At 43.2% G+C, this 22464-nt stretch overlaps 1 protein-coding gene across 1 annotated transcript in view; it reads left to right on the forward strand.

Annotated features, from left to right (window-relative positions):
• Nucleotides 1-652: 652 nt before the first annotated feature.
• Nucleotides 653-22464, forward strand: part of Slc2a2 (solute carrier family 2 member 2) — a 27310-nt gene continuing 5498 nt past the window's right edge. Inside the window, 8 exon segments of the mRNA XM_059265085.1 lie at nucleotides 653-667; nucleotides 7053-7145; nucleotides 9651-9910; nucleotides 16977-17101; nucleotides 20581-20696; nucleotides 21909-22046; nucleotides 22048-22072; nucleotides 22179-22240. Coding sequence (XP_059121068.1) covers nucleotides 653-667; nucleotides 7053-7145; nucleotides 9651-9910; nucleotides 16977-17101; nucleotides 20581-20696; nucleotides 21909-22046; nucleotides 22048-22072; nucleotides 22179-22240 — 834 coding nt within the window.

A 22464-nucleotide genomic window follows, 5' to 3' on the forward strand; every position in this document is an offset into this window, starting at 1 on the left:
TTGTGCCAAACACATACATGTTATCTCCTTTAACCCCCTCAACAAAACAAAGTGTGTGCACGCTTATCTCCTTTTTATCAGGTCCAAAAAGCAAGCAACAATACAAACCTAAGATGCAGAAAAGTCACAGTGACTCCCTTTCTTAAGGTCCCCCTCAGTAAAATACTGTGATTCAAACCCAAGCACACAACTCTCCAAAGCTCATTCAGGTAACTGATGTCTCCATAGTCTTTAGCCCGTCTCTGCAGCACAAGCCCACAGTACTGGTTCTCTGCAGAACACACTGCAGTGGACCCTCCACACGCCTGCCGTTGTCTTCCCACAACACAGTGTATCTCAGCTTCTACGGAACACCCCACGAGCTGTTCCTTTGCCACACTGATCAGCCCTTACCATGCGTCTGCCTCTGTGACTTATACCTACTCTCATTTCTTTCCTGGGGAACAGAGACACTCAAGCCACAGGTCACCGAGGTAAAGGGCATATTGATTGGAGTCTCATCAATACTCTAACCTTGGTGAAGGTTAGAACTAAACTCTGCTTGCTCCTCCTCCTACAATGTATAACCAGGCAGCTGAGGACTCTGGCTGGTCAGCTACTCACCCACATTCAGTACAGGACCTGGGATTAAGAGGACAACTCCACAAACACAATGTCAGAAGACAAGGTAAAGCAACCTTGGGTTCCTTTGATTTAGTTTTGAGGAGACTGGAAATCTGTTCAAGTGAGCGAGCATATAAAACTGTCGGTTATGGATAAATATTAAATTAGTAACTACAGGGGTGGTGTGCAGATTCAGCAAATATGATAAGGCAGCATTCGTATACCTAATGTCTAGAAGATGTTGTCAAAGGGACCATCTCAGAGCCGAACTTCAGGCTTTGGTAAATTCCTCCGGTGCTTTAGAGACTAAACTGTAAGAATGTTCATCAAGGAATTGCCTTGTGCAGTTAGCACAGCTCCAAGCTACCTCTTTACTTGGTCAATTACTAATCCATTCAGCTGCTAAGCAAACCCGAGTTCTTATTCAGTAATCGGAGTTTTAAGGCTATTTGCTGGTTAGTCCGCATAACTTTCCCAAGGGCCACTGTATAGCTTGTCACTGGAGAAACGTGCTACCACCCCCAAGCCTGTGGAAAGTTCACCGGAATCTAACCTTGGAGTAGATCTGGAATGTTCAAAAATGCCCATGTAGGAAAGACAAAGGGAAAAACTGTTCTAGATTAAGAGATCGAGAGCTGACGGCACTGTTGTGGGTGACCTCAGACCACGAGAAGAAGAAAAGACCTGATGGAGCACACTCTGGAGAATCTGGCTTTGGGCTGACTCTTAGCTGATATTGGCACACTCTGTTATATCCCTGGGTGAGAATATCTGTATCAGACAGGAAGAAGTCTTTGTTCTTAAGGAAAGTACTTGTTGAAGTCATCAGGAATAGGGTGACACAGGTAATCTGCAGCTTATTTTAAATGGTTCAACAATACACATTATGAAATAAATGTGGCAAATGTTAGGTAATCACCGGTAAGCAAAGGGAAAGCCATGGGATTGTCATTTCTCTGGTATTTCAACGTCTCTGTAGATAAAGTCCTTTTCCAAATAAAACCTTCAAAAGAATATGCTACTCTCCTGTGTCTACAAGCTCTCTCAAACTCCTGTATACGATAATAGAAGTTGATAAATCTGTACCCCTGTTAAGAGTGGGACCCTTACATACTGACCTAAGCATTGCTTCATGAATGACACCAGGTGTTGTGAAATCAGCCAGGCTTGGATGTGGACTCTAATGCTGTGTGTGCTGTTGAAACTCAGATTAAATCAACTGAGCATTGTGTTTTCTATATTATGATAAAATGATGATTCTTGGGGCCTGATATGGACTATCTAGGCTTTATTTTGGTAATCTGTGAATGAAGCAATCTCTTCAGAGTTTGAGAGTAAGTAAAGATAACATTAGAAAGGCTTAGAGGGCAAACGTTTAAATATCAGTTATGCATTTGTATAATGCACATTTAAAGAATGGCCCTGGATTCATGATTCTGTGAGTGATATAGTTCAGGATGAAGCTATAGTAGAGAGAACTGTAATGATGATTTATGGATAAATATTAAATTAGTAACTACAGGGGTGGTGTGCAGATTCAGCAAATATGATAAGGCAGCATTCGTATACCTAATGTCTAGAAGATGTTGTCAAAGGGACCATCTCAGAGCCGAACTTCAGGCTTTGGTAAATTCCTCCGGTGCTTTAGAGACTAAACTGTAAGAGTGCTCATCAAGGAATTGCCTGATGACAGAACACAGAGCTGTTTGGACTGACATAAAGAGAGGAGCTTTTCAGCTTTGTCAACCACTGGAGGTTAAAGGATGACCAGGAATGGTAGCTCAGGAAAGTTAGTGTCAGTCTGGACATACCCACAATGCACAGACAATCAGACAAGGGGCATGGTCTGTGAATCCTCCTCTTCTTCCATTGGTAAGTGGAGGTATCAGACAAACATCTGCCACTTTTTAAATTCCTTTCAGTCTGAAAATTCTATGGTATGAGAAATATTTGGCCTTTTTTAAAATTGGATGTAAAATAACCTTTGGCTTGGGTTTTGGAAGCATGTGGAGGCAAATCATACATTTTCCCCTTCCTAGTCAATCCGTAGTTGCTGGAAAATCTGCTTTCTTATTTAACAGTGGAAGTTTAAATGTTCCATACCAGGATATCTGCCATAGACTAGCTTTGGTCAGGCACAACCCTCTTAACCCTCCCTGAGCATGGCTTCTGCAGCGCAGAGTGGAGATTCTGTCTGCTTTTCATGTTGTTTTTGGATATTATTAGTGAGGTATGAAAAGTTGGTAGATGGTTGTTTCATAGACGCAGTCCATGAAATGTGGTGATATGGGCAGAAAGGTGTTTGCTGTGTGCCCTCTACTTAAAGGGGAACACATTACTGATCATCATTTTTACAATAATCCTGTCAAAGACTCCTCCTGAGCACAGCCACAGCATGCCAGTCTCATAATCCTGCCCATCACCTATCATTATGGCCATTTCAAAGGTAGAGAAACTGAGGCACAGGGATATTATAGAACCCCTTTCTAAGTAGTCTGACTTTCACAACTACTTGTCTATGCCAGTATATGGCATATGACTTCTAAGCCACAAAATAAATACCATATTTTGTTTCAGGTTAAGGTTCAACTACTTCTGTATTGTTTAAAAAATTTATTTATTTTGGGGTGTGTGTGTGTGTGTGCCCCCACACGCTCCTGTCACAGTGCACATGTGGAGGTCAGAAGACAACTTTCAGGAGTCAGTTCTCACTTTCCAGCATGCAGGTCCCAGGCATTGACAGTACCTACCTGAAGATGCCGAGCCAGCTCACTGGCCCCATGCCGGGCTGCTGTTCTTCCACGTTTATCTGCAGTATATTTTAAATTGGACGTGGGAACTCATTTCTCTAACCAAAATAAATTAAATCCCCAGTAACAATTGACCTTTAAAATGCTTCCAGCTTATCATGCTATGGCCTGTGAAGAAGTTTAGAGAAAAGACTTGAAGATTTTCCTTCCCTTGCCTTCCGTACAAGTTACTTCCATTTCCACATTTCCTTGAGTATGAAACAATGACTACCCGCAGGGTCTTTGAGAGAACAGGCAAACCCTTTAGGAACCCAAAGCGTGGACTGAGTGAGAACCCCTCTGAGTCCTCACTACCTGTCTTAGCTCTATACAGATGCCATGCCAATCTCTTTGCCATTAGAATGGCTGGATGCAGGGAGATGGGATTGTTTGTGCTTAGTAATTTTCATGAAATTTCCCTGTCATGAACAAAACTTTTCCAGGCTACATACACCTAGATGAGTTGGACGGATATATTATCTATTAAGGGCCTTAAAATGGAGAGACAGTCTTGGCTTACCCAGAGGTGTTAAATCTAATATCATACATTCCTGAAAGTGAAGAACTTGTCAGGATCTGAGAGATGCAATATGACATGGATATGACCTGTCATTGTTGGCTGTAAAGACAGAGGAAGAGCGACCTTAGCTAAGGAGCATGCTAGCCTCTGCAACTGAGAGGCCCCCAATTTATAGCCAGCAAGAAACCTCAGGGTCCTACCACCACAAGGAAGTGAATTCTACCATCAACTCAAATTTTCTTCTCCAGTCTCAAAGGAAACATAGCCTGCTAACATTAATTTAGTCTGCAGAGGCTCAGACTAGGTCTCTAACCCGAAGACCTATAAGATAAATGAGGTTGCATTGTTTCAGCCACTGGGTTGCTGGGAATTTTTTATAGCATCAGTGAAAAATGAATGGTGGGAATAAATGAGATAATCCATATAAAGGAGCAAGTGGGCATGCAGGAAGCATCCTCAGCTCTGGGCTCTGAAGTTGTGTTTATGTGATGGAGAGGATGTCAGAGCCCTCCCAATGCACCTGGTTCCTCGCTGCTGCTGCTGCTGCTGCTGCTGTTTTCTGTAAACAAAAAGAAATCCTAATCCTTGGGAACAGCTTGAGAGGGGAGATGACTTGAGGACAAACCACTCACCCAGCAAATGGAATCCCATCCTAGATTTTAATTTTTTGAGTTCCAGATGTCTTACTACATTTTAGAAAGTCTTCCAAAATCTTGCATAAGTCTTACATACATTATATGTCATATAGTAAGTATGTATGCATGCATATTTTAAATATTACTTGCTTGTATATAAGATATTCTTATGTGTAAATATGTATATATTCTTAGTAATAAATAGATAATACATGTGATGTACATGAATATATGTATGTATCTTCAGAGGAGAGAGACAGACAGACAGACATCTTTGCATCTCCTGCTGTCCTTTCAGGACAAAGTTGCTGACAGTGGCCTGCACAATGGCCGACTACAGCTATAAAAAGAAGGGAATTGTGTAAACCTACAGACCGCACACGCCTGAGTGAGAGTCCAATCCAATAGAAGGACTTGGGGTGCTCTAGGAGCTACACAGGTCCAAAGCCCCAGAATAGAGTCTTGTTTCAGACTCACTGGGCTGGAGAACTTCTAGGGTCCCTAGGAAGGTCCATGAGACTTCGTTGATGACTCAGCTGGGGTTTTATTAGAGAATCAGGGTCCTGGATAATTATTTATTCTTCATGCTGGAGTATAGAGATTTACAATCTTACAATTCAGACAAAAACTAAAGATGCTATAAAGGAAATAGGCAGAGTCACTTAAGGTATAAAAAAAGAAAAAAAAACAAGGAACCAAAATCCATGCCGATGTGACTCATTCATCCACCCAACAAAATACTTGTTATATCCTGTGCTGCCTGGTTGAAATTTTAAATTATATGATGACACATACAACATTTCCTTGTAAAATACCTAACAACATGAATTTTAAAAATATTCCTTTTACTTCTACTTCCCCAGCCTTACAGTCTTTTCAAAAGAGTCACTTTTTTATTTATTCTTCAATGAAACATTGTATATACAAGTCCAATACTATTTGTGTTTAAGTCCTTTTCAGAAAATTAGTGAGCTAAGGCTGTAGCTTACAGGTGGAGTTTCCCAGCATGCAGAAGGCACCAGGCCTGACTCCCAGCACTGTGAAGCATCAATGAATCAATCATGTGACAAATCATTCAGTGAGGTTTACAGTTTCATTTACCATTTAAAACAAGCCGAGCTGAGTATGGTGGTGCACGCCTTTAATTCCAGCACTCTGGAGGCAGAGGCAGGAGGATCTCTGAGTCTGAGGCCAGCCTGGTCTACATTATGTGTTCCAGGCTATCTAGGGCTACAAAGTAAGACTCTGTCTCTAAATAAAAACAAACAACAAAAGCCAATGTATTTGGTCACATTATTCTTTTGAGTTGCTGCATAGCGTGTTGAATGTATCTGATGTGTATCAATGATGTGACTGGATCTGTTTGATATTCTTGTTGAATGACAGTTCTTTCCACAAGCTGCTGTTCTAAGCACCTGACCTGTGAATCTGCATGCATGATTCCTGTCAGCTGACTGGATGAGTAATTAATTGTGAGTTGAACACTCTGCAGTTTTAGGGTAACTTAACTCATACCTCCATGCTCAGCCTCACGAAAATCCTGAAAAGCACTCTTGCCTGGATACTGGTACAGATCATGATAACCAGGATGACTCTGAGTGAGTGCTGGGGTGTTTCTGCAGAGTGGAAATGTCTGGAAAGTTCCTATCTCTACTGATGCTACCGTAGGACCGTTGTTCTGAGCTGGCCGTTCTTTTTCCCTTCAGCAGCAATTCTAATTCTCAGTTCTGACATTGAATCTTGAAAAGATATTGATGCGGGGCTGGGGATTAAGCTCAGTTGGTAAAGTGTTTGCCTAACGTGAACAAAGCGTGGGCCTGCCCCTAGCAGCCCACATGCAGGGTATGGTGGTGCATGCCTATAATTCTAGTTCTCTGGAGGGGAGGTCACGGAGACCAGATGTTCAACATCAGCCTCAACTGCAAACCAAGGAGTTCAAACCTGCCTGGCCCATGGTTTCTACCTCTCCTCTCTGCCCCCTCTCCTCCCCTGTCTTGTGTGTGTGTGTGTGTGTGTGTGTGTGTGTGTGTGTGTGTGTCCATGCACATGTATATAAGACACAAAGAGAGGGCCTGGAGAGATGGCTTAGCGGTTAAGAGCACTGGCTGTTCTTCCAGAGAACCTGGGTTCAATTCCCAACACCCACGTGGCAGTTTACAACTGCCTGTAACTCTACCTTCCAGGGATCCGACATCGACAGATATACATGCAGGCAAAATAGCAATGCACATAAAATAAATAAATCATTTTAAAAAAAAGACACAAAGAGAATGTTAAGTTTGTACTCTGGAACAGCTGTCCTGCTGTGTTTTTTCTTTTTTCTTTTAGCTCTAGCAATGTGAGACAATGGTGAACAGCGTTCACATTCTCCTAGACTAACACCTGCCCTTTGAGCATGGGGCTGCTGTGGTTGGCTGTGGGAGGGGAAGAAGCAGAGCCTGGGGGAGTCCATGTGGAGGTCAGGGGCAGGAACTGCTGCTTCCCAGCTTTGTTTTTCATCCTCAGATCACGGGAACCTTGGCTTTCACTGTCTTCACGGCTGTTCTCGGATCCTTCCAGTTTGGCTATGACATTGGGGTGATCAACGCACCTCAGGACGTAAGTGAAACGCACAGTTCTTTGGGGGCAAGTCCTGTCAGTTCTTCCTGCCCAGAGTATCATATGTTCCTCACACACTAAGATAAACTGTCCACGTGAGACACATGGGGTGAGCCTGGCTGGCCAGGTACAATGTGCATTGATTCACAGCTGGTAATTTGGCCTTGACTCCTGAGTTAACAACCCTCTGAGTCAAAAAGAGCAGTGCACAACTTTTTTATCTCTGACACTGCTGTTCTCTGAGCTCAGAGAAAATGCTAACTTAATGCCTCCTGTTCAGGAGGTCGAAAGGCAAGAATGCCTTGCAGCATTCAGTCACAGCTGTGCCCCAGGCATGAATGAAAAACACCAGGGAACCAGGGGGAATGACAGAAGGATGTGTCCATTCAATGCACAGTCACAAGCACCAATATTTACATCAGGCTTTCCACCACCAGATTATCCCAACCTTTGACTCATTTCTGTGGCAGATTAAAAACTTTAGGGGCCAAACACTAAAAAGATAGCTGTCCTTCCCTCTCCTTGTCTCACACAGACCTTCATCACAAAAACTACAAACGTTAGCTCAGTAGTCAAGAGGTTCAAAAGTTTGGATCTTCTTCACTGTGAATGGAGAAAGGACGTGGCACTTTGTAAGGAAACACGTCAGAAAATTCCTATCATTTCTGGGTGCAGTCTATGTATCTTTCTCTGTTATGCAGTAGATCCTCAGAGAAAGACCTCACTCTTCCCAGATGCCACAGCCCTTTAGTTAGGGGACTGTGCCACGCCCTTGAGCTCCAACTCAGACTGGGAGCAAATATACCTTGGGAAGGGATGCAATGAGAAAACGCAGGGTGTGTGGGGTGCTCTGAATACATCCATCACATTTCATCATTTTATCTGCTTTTCTTTCAGTTCTGAGAAAAATGTAAGACACCACAGGCTGTGAACACTGGAGTGTGTGCAGACCAGTCAACAAGGACTGCTGCTTAGCTCCTAGGGCTAGGAGATAGTTCTTCATTAAGAACACATCATCCTTAGCATGTTCTGGCTTCCAAGGAATAATGCTGGAGTGAGGGGAGAAGGGGGGTGGGGCGGGCAGGAGACCAGAGTCAGATATTTTTCTGTGGATAATGAAAAAGTGTGCTGATTTGTCCAGCCTCCTAAGATCCAGGCCAATCTAGAAATCCTTCCTTTCTGGAAGTCCTTTTCACATCCCTACTAAAACCATCCTCTCTAGTCTTACCAGAGAGACTAGACTGAGATCTCCCCTCCTTCAATCTAAGCCTGAGCCAGAACTGAAAACACAGACCCTTACCGGCATTTTCTACCAGTTGAATAACATTTGAAGGTATTTTTAAGACACAATTTTTCATGAGCATAAAAATTACACTTGCCCACTGCAGAAATTAGAAGATAAAATCACCTGCAATTATTTCTATTCCATATATTAAACTGCTAAGAACATTTTGTGTAATTCCTTCAGCCTTTCTCCATGCGTGCTATCTCTACAGGAGAGTCATCTATGAGAGCAGACCTTGCACAGAGGATGGAGAATCTCCCTGTGGCTCAGCTTGCTTTACAAACAGGACTTTATTCATAACCAGGAAGAGGGAGCAGCAATGGTCCAGATCCTTGTTGGAGAGGAACTACCCAGCTTATGGGGGTTGAACAGTGATGAATCAGTGCTGAGAAGGATGGTGTGGAGGGGGAAAGGCTGCGGGCTGCATCTTCATGGCTACAGAAGCCATATAAAATGTGGCTAGAAATTTAGCATTGAGGACTCTTCCTTTTGGGATATACTGACCTCTCTGAGGACCCATAGGAGAAGTCTTTATACCTTCTCAGTTCTATCTAAGCTGTTTTTATCTTGAAATTTCATCAACTCTAGACTTGACCATTTGAAGCTATTTGCATTAACTTTTAGGAAGTCTGTGACTAAATTTATAGCTCACTTCTACCAAGGATATAGCAACAGGTGCTAGAATTTTATATAGTTCTAACTTTAGTTTTTACTTGGAGCTTTTCCAGTAGTTTCTTTTTTCCTTTTATGTTACTATTAAATCCTTTGTGCAATACTAACACTCGTATAAAAATCTGTCTTCTCTACTTGAAGAATATCTTCAATGTAAGTAGTTGTCAACATAAAAGCCAAGAGCTCTGGCAGATATTAAAAAGCAGAGGCTACCCATTAGTGAGTCTTTCCTTTCAGCCCCCTTGCTCAGCTGGGGCAGAAGCTATCATGCCACAACACCAAGCCCTTGCGGCCATCAACCTACGGCGGAACGTGTACTTCGGGGGCTGCTTTACTTCTGGCGCCTCCTCCCACCCTGCTCCATTGCCTGTGTTCGTCACCTCTTTTTTACAGGACATGACCAACTGCAAATCAGTCTACCCATATCTGTATTGTACAGCTCACACAATTAGGCCGCCGTGTTTGAACACCTAACAAGACGTTTAAAGGGACGTCATAGGCTATATGTGCAATGCTGAAGTCATGGATGGCTTTCCCTGTTTCCTCAGGTAATAATGTCCCATTACCAACATGTTTTGGGTATTGCGGTGGATGACCGAAGAGCTACCAGTAACTATGCTGTCAACAGCACAGACTCCCCACTCATAGCCACGCCCGCATATGCGACCACACCCCCCTGGGCTGAAGAGGAGGCTGCAGGATCTGTTCACCTCATCACTATGCTCTGGTCTCTCTCCGTGTCCAGCTTCGCAGTGGGTGGAATGGTTGCCTCATTCTTTGGTGGATGGCTAGGGGACAGGCTTGGAAGGTGAGTTTTATAAATTAATATAAGCACAGCTTTAATATTTTGTTATTGCTTTTTATAGAGAGACACCATCTTCCCATTTGTGGGACAGTGTTAGAGTGGTTTTTCAACTTAGAATCCTGTGAGCTAGGTCATTGTTAGGCCGAATCAATAGAAAATGTTGTTGCAATCAGCTAGTAAATCCTGGTCACTGTGGAAGTGTTTGCAGAAAAAGTGAATCTGGTGTGTATTTCTAGAGACTTTGCTCCTCTGGCTTTCCACCTGTGAGGAAAGTGCCACCAAATTACACCAGTTCTCAAACATTGTTTTCATTTGTAAATTAAAAATTGACACTTGTATTAGTCCAGTCCGATGGTCACCTTCACATCCTGACAAGTCACCACACACTGGGCACAGGGTTTCCACTTTCTGCTGCCATTCCTGCTAAGATCTCAAAGCCCCACCAGAGATCACAGAAATAGAGCTTCCCAACTCCAGTTCCTATTGCACATTTTGGATTAAAAACATCAGTGCCTGAGGAGAGGCATGGCTCAGTGGCTAAGAGGCAAGACTGTGCTTGCAGTGGGCCAGAATTTGGTTCCCAGCACCCTCTACCTGTACCTCTAGCTACAGGTGACCCAGTTCACATTCACACTTGCACACACCCACCCCCAAGACACATACACCCATACTCAAAATTTAAAACAACTTTAAAAAACTACATCAGTGGAGTCAGTTCCTTCATATGCTTGCTAACGGGTGTACCAAAGTTGGGGCTTCTGGTAAGTTAGAACAGCAAGTTATTGTTTTTTACATTGATTTCCTATTAATTGAATCCAATTTTGTGTGTTAATTACCTTTTATTTTCACAATAGAATTAACACATGCAAAACAGAGAAAGTTCAGAAAATGAAAAAAAAATTGAAAAGGAAAGAGGTAATTTGGCAATTAATTAGCTTAATAATTCTGGGTTTAATTCATTTCATCTTTCCATTTCCTAATATAAACTGTTGCTTTGGAGGCACTAATTATTAAAATGCTGATACTTTCTTCTACTGAAATTGTATAAAACACAAGAAACAGTAAAAATGTAGAAACTGACTATTCACGAAGGAAACTCCTTTTTAAGTACACAGTAAAGTTCAGGTTATTGTAATATCCTCAGTTAAGAAAACTCCTGCTTTATATGAGATCTCCCAGAGGTCTGCCTGCCTCTGCCTCCCTAGTCCTGGCTACTAAATAATTTTAAATTATTTAAGTTCTTAAGCAGATATTAACATTTAATTATAACATTTCCATACATGTACACCATGTATTTTATCATGTTTACACCCCGATACCCCGGTCCCACTCCTTTACACCTCCCTCTTACTAACTAGTGCCCCTACGCTTTCATCTCCTCTCCTTCCTTCTCCTTTATTCCTTTCTTTTTCTTTCTTCGTGAATGAGTTTAATTAATGACTTACACAAGCATGGAGGAGGGCCTGTTTGCAGGAGCGTGGGCCTCTAACGGTTGTTAGACCACTGAAAACGATCCTTCTCCTTCCCACAAGCATTTGCTGTCTGTAGATCCTTGGGAGGGCTGAGGCCTCATGGGACCCTTGCTCCAGCAGGACTGACTGGTAACTGGCCCAATCTTCTATTTTCATCTTGCCCTGCCTGACAGAATAGACACTATCAGCTGGTAACAACTTCTTAGGGTAAATAAACCGTTAGCTTTGTGCATCCTCTTTCCTCGCAAAGACAAAAAGCATTTCCTGGCAGTCTTCTTTAACTGGGTCTCTGCACTGCGGCCCCAGGGCTAGCCAGCGTTGGGACACTACCTACTCTTAAGGTAGTCCAGGATTTCCTTATACCCTCTGGCCACTGTGATGAGTTATCACCAGCCTACCGACCCAAACAACACAAATTAATTTTCTTTCAGTTTTGGGGGTCAGAACTCCAACATTCATTATATTTGACAAAGGCCAAAAGGTTAGCAGTGCTGATTCCTTCTGGAGACTCTAAGGAGCAAATCCCTGCCTCATCCTCTCTAGTTAATACCATCCCCCTATTGCTTGCTCATGGCCCTTTCCCATCTTTGAAAGTCCCATAGTCTTTACAAATTCAAATATATTAAAATTCTGTCCCTTTAACACATCAGTCTCTTTAAAAATCCCAAATCTCCTTTAAAAGTTTGAAATCTCTCAACTGTGGGCTCCTGTAAAAAATCAAAATTAAGATAAATACTTCCTTACTTCACGGGGAAGAACCAGGTCAGAGTGATAACCTGAACAAAGCAAAAGCAAACTCCAGCTATACCAATAACTCCATGCCCAGTGTCTGGGAGTCACTCACCACCTCCTGGGCTCCTCCAAACAGTGGCTTGGGTCACTTCTCTGACTCCACCCTCTGCTGCACACACAGCTTGTTCTAAACTCAGGCAGGCTCCACTCCACTGCTGCTACTGTTCTTGGCAGTCATCCCTCAGTACTTGCATCTACATGCTGGGCATTTATGCCACAACTGGGCTGCACTTTCCCCAATGGCCTCTCCTAGGTTCTCTTTGTACTGCCAAGCCTCAACTTCTCTGCATGACCCATTCATTCCCGGGTCTTCAGCTGCCACTATGGCTGCACCTTCACCAATGGTGTCTGTCTCTGGCCTTTCAGTGCCAAGCCTCAGCTGCTTTCCATGGCCCCTTCATGCCTTCAAAACCAGTACCACCTGGGTGACTCTTAGACTATCAAGTTGAGCTGCCAGCATGAGTTACAACATTGGCCACTGTCTTAGGGTTTCTTTTGCTGTAAAGAGACACCATGATCATGGCAACTCTTACAAAGGAAAACATTTAATTGAGGTGGCTCACTTACAGTTCAGAGGTTCAGTCCATTATCATCATGGTGGGACATGGCAGCATGCAGTCAGACATGCTGCTGGAGAAGTAGCTGAGTGTCTTATATCTTGGCAACAGGAAACAGTCTGTCTCACTGGGCATGGCTTGAGCATTATGTGAGACCTCAAAGTCTGCCTCCACAGTGACACATTTCCTCCAACAAGACCACACCTACTCCAAAAAGGCCACACCTCCTAATAGTGCCACTCCCTTTGGTGGTCATTTTCTTTCAAACCACCACGTTCTACTCCCTGGTCCCCAAAGGCTTATAGTCATATCATAACGCAAAATGCATTCTCTCCAACTTCAAAAGTCCCCGTAGTTTATCATAGTCCCAAACTTATTTAAAAGTCTGAAGTTCAAAATCTCTCTGAGATTCATGCAATCTCTTAACTGTAATCCCCTGTAAAATCAAAAGCAAAAAGCAAATCACATACTTTCACCATATAATGGCACAGTATATACATTACCATTCCAAAACATAGGGAAGGGAGCATAGTGAGGAAATACTGGACCGCAGCAAGACTGAAACCAGCTGGGCAAACTCCAAACTCTACATCTCCATGTCTGATGTCCAAGTGCTCTTCAGATCTCCAACTCCTTTCAGCTTTGTGGACTGCAACACACTTCTTTCTCTTGGGCTGGTTCCAAGTCTTTTTTGGCGGGTATCCAATGACTCTGATATCTCCAATATTTTGGGGTCTCCAAGACAATCCAGGCTTCAACTTCATAGCTTCACACATGGTCTCTCTGGGCCTCCATTCAGGGACACCTGTGACACATGCCTGGCCTCAGTGGCTTCCCTTAGTTGCTCCTTGACTCTAAAGTCAGAACCAAATGGCCGAAGCTGGCAAGTTCTGCTGTGTGCTGAGACTGGAGCATGGCCCCCTCATTGGATTCCATCTTCACCAGCATTCTGTCCTTCACTGCCTAAGCTTGTCTGTCCTTGAACTTGCTCTGTAGCCCAGACTGGCCTCAAATCTCAGAGATCTGCCAGCCTTTGCCTTCAGAATGCTGGGATTAAAGGTGTGCACCACCATACCCAGTTCTAAACTTTTCTTTAGTTCCTTTTCACACATCAGAAACTTAGCTGGGTGGGATCTTGCCCTGAGGTCACCACTCCCTATATTCAATTTCTTAATCTGTTTATCTCCTCGAACATAAGGTTTAGTTCTACTACACTTCCGGGTGTCCCTTTTCTCAATCTGTACATTTTGTATTTTATTTGCTCAGCTTGCTCCTTTTCATTATAAATCTTCACTAGAGTTACCACTAATAACCACACCACAGAGTCTACACTAGGCTGTTTTGAGATTTCCTCTGCCGATGGAATGAATCCAAACCTCTTCACTCTAGCCTCAGGCAGACTCTTGGGACAAGGGCAAAGGCAGCCACTTTCTTCACCAAATATCACAAGAACCATCTCTGGGCCACATAGTAATGCTCTTCTCCTCTGAAACCTCTTAAGCCAGCCCCCCACAGCTCCAGTCACTCTTAGCACCTGTCTTCCATGCTCCTATTAATATAGGCCATTAAGCAGTGCTTAAAGCATTCCACTGCTTTCCTAACCCGAACTCCCAAAGTCCATATTATTTCAAACAAAAACATGGTCTGGCCTATCATAGCAATATCCCAGTCCCTGTTACCAACTTCTGTCTTAGGGTTTCTTCCCTCTGGGAGACAGCTTCTGTGTGTACTCAGGGAACACTTCCCAGAAGATTTCACTTCAACAATGCTGGTCTCTGGTCTCTTCTCCTTCTTCTTCTTCTTCTTCTTCTTCTTCTTCTTCTTCTTCTTCTTCTTCTTCTTCTTCTTTTTTTTTTTTTTTGGTTTTTCGAGACAGGCTTTCTCTGTGTAGCTTTGCGCCTTTCCTGAAACTCACTCTGTAGCCCAGGCTGGCCTCAAACTCACAGAGATCTGCCTGTCTCTGCCTCCCAAGTGCTGGGATTAAAGGCATGCACCACCACCACCTGGCTGCTGCTCTTTTCTTAATCACCACTAAATTCTCAGCTCCAGCTAACCAGCATCAAGTATCCCAACAAAGCAAAGGTTTCACTTTAGTAGTTCTGGTGTCTTGTTAATCACGGCTGATTCTTCAGCCCCAGCCAACCAGAACCACAGACTCTTAATTCAAAATAACAAATGGCCCCAATAGAGTCTTTAAACTTCCCTCTGAAACTTCACAAGCCAGCCTCCAGCTTCTGCATTGCGTTGTCCTCAATGTTTATTTTTCAAGCTCCTAAGGAACAGCTCACCGAATTTTCAACACTCAATGACTTTTTTACCCCAAAGTTCCAAAGTTCTTCCATAATCTTCCCCAAAACATGGCAGGTCTATAACAGCAACACCCTACTCCCAGTACCAACTTCTTTCTTTGTTAGAGTTACTATTGCTGTGATGAAACACCATGACCAAAGAAACTCAGGGAATTAAGGCTTTTTCAGCTTACACTTCCACAGCACTTTCCATCATCATAGGAAGTCAGGACAGAAACTCAAACAGGGTGGGAAACTGAAGCTGACGCAGAGGCCATGGAGGGGTTCTGCTTACTGACTTATTCCTCGAGGCTTGTTCAGCCTGCTTTCTTACAGAATCTGGAACCACCAGCTGAGGGATGGCACCACCCACAACGGGCTGGACCCTCCTCAATCTCTAATTTAAAAAATGTCATTACAGGCTTACCCACAGCCCGATCTTACGGGGGCATTTTGTTAATTGAGGTTCCCTCCTCTCAGATGACTTTAGCTTGTGTCAAGTTGACATAAACTACCCAGCACACCATCTTAGAAGGGCCTCACTCCATCCTCCACTTCTGTGATGTCTTCTCCTTCTCTTCTGCCTTGCTTTTTTAAGGACACCTGTGATTTCACTGACTTTACCTGAATATTCCAAGACACTCTTCCTGTCCAGGACTGCTATTGTAATCACATCCACAAAACACCTTTTGCTGGATAAGGTGATGTTTACAGATCTTGGGATTAGGACTTGGGCTCTTGGGAGACACCATTAAGCCTACACATGGCTGCTAGGCAATTACTGCTGTGTAGACACCTAGCTGTATTCTCTAAGGAAAAAGTGTGTTTGGTCTTGAAGATATTTGCTTAAAAAAAGCCCGCTTGTCATCAGAGTCTGAACCCCTGATAGACAAAGTGACCACATGACCACAGCAAGGGATGCACATGTCACTGGGGCACAAACACCTCAAAACCTGTCTGCTCAGATTCTTGCATCAGCTTTATCTTTGACTTAACTTTCAAGAAAGCTTGTATGTGATTTCCACATGATCACTTTGGTTAGAGATGTTTTTATTGCTATTGTCAGCTTTAAAAATGTGCTTTACAGTAGGTGGATATGGTGGGTCATGCCTATACTTCTAACACCCAGGAGGCTGAGACATAAGAATTGCCACAGGTTCAAGGCCAGGCTAGTCCGCAGAGTGAATTATGCACCAGCCTAGACTCTGGAATGAGATCCTGTCTCAAAAATAATGTAATTCCTTAAATTTGATTACTATTAATTCATAGATTTTACAAATAAATGTGCTGGCTTTGTGTGGAAATAAGGATAATTATAATTATGACAGATTTTAGAAAAGTGTTTTAATCTACTTCCAAAAAATGCCCACAAAAGGAAAGTTGGCTTCAAAGCAACAACTAAAAATCTTTGCTATCAACAAAACAATAAAGAGACAAATGATGCATAGCAACTACAAAATCAATTTTCAGTCACCAAAACACTGCCCTTTAAAACAAACGAGTTATAGAAAAATCAAATAATTGAGTAAGTACCAGAAGTGTCCCCTTAAGTCAGACTACTTAGCCAGGCATGGTGGCTCATGCTATAATCTCAGCACTCTGGAGGCTGAGGCAGGAGACTCTTTGAGAGCTCAAGGATGGCCTGGGCTACAGAGTAAGGTCCAGTTAGCCAGGGCTAGCGAGTGAGACCCACATCTCCAAAACATAAAAACAAAGCAAATCAAGGGACTTGTCTCTGTGAAAATAAGAGACAAGTAGACAAAAGTACACTATGAATGGTACTCACTGCTAACACATCAGCTCAGAGATAAGGAAGTAGCAGGCATGCCTCAAGAATCCTGAACTAGCTTTTCAGTAAAACTAAAAATAATTATTCATAGGTAAAAATCTCAATAGGGTCTGAAAACAAGTCATTTCTTCATATTTTGGTGCTGAATTTAAAACTGTTTTTAAATTTCAGGATCAAAGCCATGTTGGCAGCCAACAGTCTCTCTTTGACTGGAGCTCTCTTGATGGGGTGTTCCAAATTCGGACCATCACATATCCTCATCATTGCTGGAAGAAGTGTATCAGGACTGTACTGTGGTGAGTGGGACACATACATGCCATCGTCTGAAAGTCACTCTAGGCAAAGACTTGTGGAGCCCAACATGGCGTCACAGAGGGAAGACAAAGGTGGAAAAAAAGAGCTGTGATGCCGTGTGTGTCCCTGTCCCCTCCAGTAACATCACTTCTAATTGTTTGATCTCGGACAGATTATATAACTGGTTCTCTCTTTCCTAATCTGTGAAATGAAGATGACAGTAACATCTGCCGCTCGGGCAGCCATTCTTTTTGTTTGTTTTGGGGGAGCTTGGGGGGGTTATTTATTAAGAAATTTTTTATTCATTTTACATACCAACCACAGATCTCCCTCTCTTCCCTCCTCCCACCCGTCCAACCTCCTTCCCCAATCCATCACCCCAATTCCCTCCTCCAACAAGGTATGGCCTCCCATGGGGAGTCAGCAGAGCCTGGTACATTCAGTAGAGGCAAGTCCAAGCCCCTCCTCCTGCCTCAAAGCTGTTCAAGGTGTCCCACCATAGGTAGTGGGCTCCAAAAAGCTAGCTCATGCACCAGGGATGGATCCTAATCCTACTGCCAGGGGGCCCCTAAGCAGATCAAGCTACACAATTGTCTTGCTTATGCAGACGGCCTAGTCCAGTCCCATGGAGACTCCACAGCTCTTGGTCTAAAGTTCATGAGTTCCCACTAGTTTGATTTGGTTGTCTCTGTAGGTTTCCCCATCATGATCCTGATGCACTTGCTCATAGAATCCCTCTTCCCTCTCCTTGACTGAACTCCTGGAGCTCGGCCTGGTGCTTGGCCATGGCTCTCTGCATCTGTTTCCATCAGTTACTAGATAAGGGCTCTATGATGACAGTAAGGGCATTCATCAATCTGATCACCAGGGTAGACCAGCTCAGGCACCCTCTCCACTATTGCTAGTAGTCTAAGCTGGGGTCATCCCTGTAGATTTCTGGGAACTTCCCTAGCACCCAGTTTCTCCCTATCCCCATGATGTCTCCCTTTATCATGGTATCTCTTTCATTGCTTTCCCACTCCATGCCTGTTCCAGCTCAACCATCCCACTCCCTTATGTTCTCATCCCCATCCCCTACCCTCCATTGCCCTCCCACCCCCAGTTTACTCATGGAGATCTCATCTATTTCCCCTACCTAGGCTGGTCCATGTGTCCCTCTTAGGGTCCTCCTTGTTAGCCAACTTCTCTGGAGCTGTGGGTTGTTGTGTGGTTGTCCTTTGCTTTACATCTAGTATCCACTCAGGAGTGAGTACATACCATGTTTGTCCTTCTGAGTCTGGGTTACCTCACTCAGGATGACATTTTCTAGTTCCATCCATCTGCCTAGTGCCACCATTCTTAACCTGTGAGTCGTAACCCCTTTAGGGTTGAATGACCTCTTCACAGGGGTCACCTAAGACTATCAGAAAACACAGGTATTTACATTACAATTCATAACAGTAGCAAAATTACAGTTATGAAGTAGCAATGGAAATAATGTTATGGCTGGGGGTTACCACGTATGAAGAACTGTATTAAAGGGTCACAGCATTAGGAAGGTTGCGAGCCTCTGCTCTAGAGGAACTGGGAGAATACATGGAAAGTGTCCAGCATAACATCTGGCAGACACCAAGTGAAGACAATCTCCAGCTGTTGCCACTACTCTGGTGCTTCATTCTGGTGGCTCAGGGCTGCCATTTTAACCTGCTTTTACAAATTGGAATTGACCTCAAAGGCACAGGTATCCATGAGGAGTCGGGAAAAAGTGATGAGGGTACAAAATTTCTCTGTGATTACTTCCAATCCTTTTAATTGAAGAAAATATTATAATTCCATGTGTCTTCAATGATCAGTTGGAGGAAAAGTGTAACTTAAATATCTCTCCTTATTAATGTTCACTGTTGATACAAACGATAAAAGGAGGAGAGTCAGGTTGATGTGGAACACACCATGGATTCAGAGGGAATCAATTCTGGCACCACCTCTACCTTAGACAGATTAGTTAAGGCTCAGCCTCAGTTTCTTCTATAAAAGATGAATAATAGCACTATGAAATAGGCCCAAGTAGTCCCTCTCTCTCTCCTTTTCTCTCTATCAGTTTACTGTATATTGCCTTTATTATGTTGAGGTAAATATCCCTAATATCCCTCGTATCCCTAATCTCTCCAGGACTTTTATCATGGAGGCATGTTAAATTTTGTCAAAGGCTTTTCAGCATCTAAAGAGATGATCATATGTGGTTTTTTTTTCTTTCAGTTTGTTTATATGGTGATTACATTGACTGATTATCATATGTTGAACTATCCCTGCATCTCTGGGATGAAGCCTATTTGATCATGGTGGATGATCTTTTTGAAGTGTTCTTGGATTCACTTTACAAGTATTTGAACCTAAGATTTTTTGATGCAGTAATGAAGCTATGTAATCCTTACTGGGACAGCTGGGAAGAGCCCTCGATTTCCTTACCCTCTTCCCTCTTCTGTACCTCACAATCACCCAAGAGAGATCTTGAGGTATCCCCATGTGATGTGGACTCAGCTAGGCATGGAACCTACATGTGGCACTCTACTCCACTGATTCTGGGGAGTCATTTCTCACCTCTCTTAGGAGCTTGGCTTCCCTTTGATGTTGTGATTTATGTGTTTCATGTGCATTGGTGTTTTACCTGCATGTATGTCTGTGTGAGGGTGTCTGGAACTGGAGTTACAGACAGTTGTGAACTGCCCTATGGGTCCTGGGAATTGAACCCAGGTCCTCTAGAAGAGTAACCATTGCTCTTAACCACTGAGCCATCTCTCCATTCCTGACTTTCTTTAATCTTGTAAGTCTGGATGAATACTAAAACATCCTTAAGTTCTTTTCTCAAGACAACCTTAGCCACTATGATATGAACTCAACACTAAGACCATGGAAATTGCCAAATACATAACTAAGCATTTCTTTCAATTAATATTTCCAATTACACCTTCATTTAGTATAATATCAGCCAAGGATTTCTGCATGAATTAATATCAACCCAAAGTTTTCTGCAACTGGGCGGTGGTGGTTCATGCCTTTAATTCGATCTCTGTGAGTTCGAGGCCAGACTGGTCTACAAAGTGTGTTCCAGGATAGCCAGAGCTGTTACACAGAGAAATCCTGCCTTGAAAAACCAAAAAAAAAAAAAAGGAGGAGAAGGAGGGGGAGGAAGAAGAAAAAGAAGAGGAAGAAGAAGGAGGAGAGGAAGGAGGAGGAGGAGAAAAGGAGAAGGAAGGAGAAGGAGAAGACGAAGAAGAAGAAGAAGAAGAAGAAGAAGAAGAAGAAGAAGAAGAAGAAGAAGAAGAAGAAGAAGAAGAAGAAGAAATGTTTTCTACATAAACTGTACCCATGGTTGGGACACTGACTCCTTCAAAACACCTGGGGAGTGACTTTCAGTAAGGGTGCTGGCTGTAATTGAACACATAATTGTTACTGAAATGTCTCAGGTTGCATTTTAACATTTCCATGTTTATGTCTCACACAGGGCTAATTTCAGGACTGGTTCCAATGTACATTGGTGAAATCGCTCCAACCACGCTCCGAGGTGCCCTGGGCACTCTTCACCAACTGGCCCTGGTCACAGGCATTCTCATTAGTCAGGTGAAATCTCCTCATCCCTGACTTTAGCCCTGTCTACCTCATCTCCCCTCCCCCGACCGTCCCTTCTCTCTGCACACTACCATGGCCGGGAAGGAGGGTCCAACAGTGGAAAAAGGCAGTGGGAAAAGCTGGCTTTTTAGCTCAAAGGTGAATTATATCCAATCCTTACATCATACTTGGAGCTATTGGTGAGGTTAGCAATACATGGGAAAGTCCCAATGCTATCCTAGAATTAACATTTGAATTTCAAGAAATAGCCAACTCTAGATTTTTAACTGTCTGAGTTTTCTTTGTTTTGAGTGAGCTACCTGGAAATTTAAATTTAAACAATTATAAAAGATCTTCTTCAGCTGGCTCTCTCTTTCCCCTCTACCCTCTGGCCTCAGAAGGATCTTTGGAACCCCACACTTAAGATATCTGAAAGGAAGCCTGTGAACCACTGCAATTGGTATGATAAACCTGGTCGGCATTATGTAACTGTTGTCATAAATCTGCGCGTCATTACATAATTGTTCTATGAAATATTTGAGGTCTATATAACCTAAGAAGGGATTTTAAAGCAAGCTGCAAGTCATGCCTCTCTCTCTCTCTCTCTCTCTCTCTCTCTCTCTCTCTCTCTCTCTCTCTCTCTCTCTGTGTGTGTGTGTGTGTGTGTGTGTGTGTGTATGTTGCACATGTTCATGTACATGTACAATATGAGTGTCTGTAGAGTCCAGAGGCTGATATCAGGTGTCCTCCTCTGTCATTCTCCACCTTGTTTCTGATCTGCTGAAATTGAGTTTGCTGTTCAGGTAGACTAGCTGGCTAGTGAGCTCCAGGGATCTGCTTGTATCTGTATTCTTCCAGGACCAGTGCTACAGACACACATTACCACACCTAGCAGCAATTCAAACAATATAATTCCATCTGGTTGCTTCCAAGAACACTATGTGTTTTGCTTTTGACGTCAAGTGTGTCTTTAAAAGTTGAGTTGATCTCCAGCATAACCATCCAATTGGAGTGAATGAAGACAAGCATAGCTGAGTTCTTTACTAACAAATTGCTCTTGATTTGGTTAAAATGGGACTCACTAATTACAGCCTCGCCTTTGTGCCAATATGAACTAACAGTCAAGGATCACAATTAAAAAGCCAATGCATTTTCTCATGAGTTGCTATAGCAGGCAGGCCCAAAGTACTGGGCATCCGATGTGCTCCTTCCTTGTCTTTTCAGATAGCCGGCCTCAGCTTTATTCTGGGCAACCAGGATCATTGGCACATCCTACTTGGACTATCTGCCGTACCAGCTCTCTTACAGTGTCTACTACTCCTCTTCTGTCCAGAAAGCCCGCGGTACCTTTATATAAAGCTGGGAAGAGGAAATCAAAGCGAAGAAAAGTGAGTGTATGGGGAACTCCCCGCTTCTATTACTGAGGAATTAGCGGCTAATACCAAATAGTATGTGTGAATGGCTGCTCATAAAATCAACATGAGGACTTTGTAGATGAAGTCGATGATTGCTCAGAAGAACACACAGATATGGCTGCTGTGTTGTATTACTTAGACGTGCCTGGCATAGTGTACATTTGCTGGGCTTAACCAGAGGCGCCTAATCCACCCTTCAGAACTGTGCTTTTGTGATGAGGAGCATAGTTCTCTCTCTCTCTCTCTCTCTCTCTCTCTCTCTCTCTCTCTCCAGATGAAGTCAGATGTTCTTCTTTTCTTTCTTTTTTTTTTTCTTTTTTTTTTTTTTTCTTTTTTTTGGTTTTTCGAGACAGGGTTTCTCTGTG

This window comes from Peromyscus eremicus, chromosome 6 (genome assembly GCF_949786415.1).
Source record: "Peromyscus eremicus chromosome 6, PerEre_H2_v1, whole genome shotgun sequence".
NCBI lineage: Eukaryota > Metazoa > Chordata > Mammalia > Rodentia > Cricetidae > Peromyscus > Peromyscus eremicus.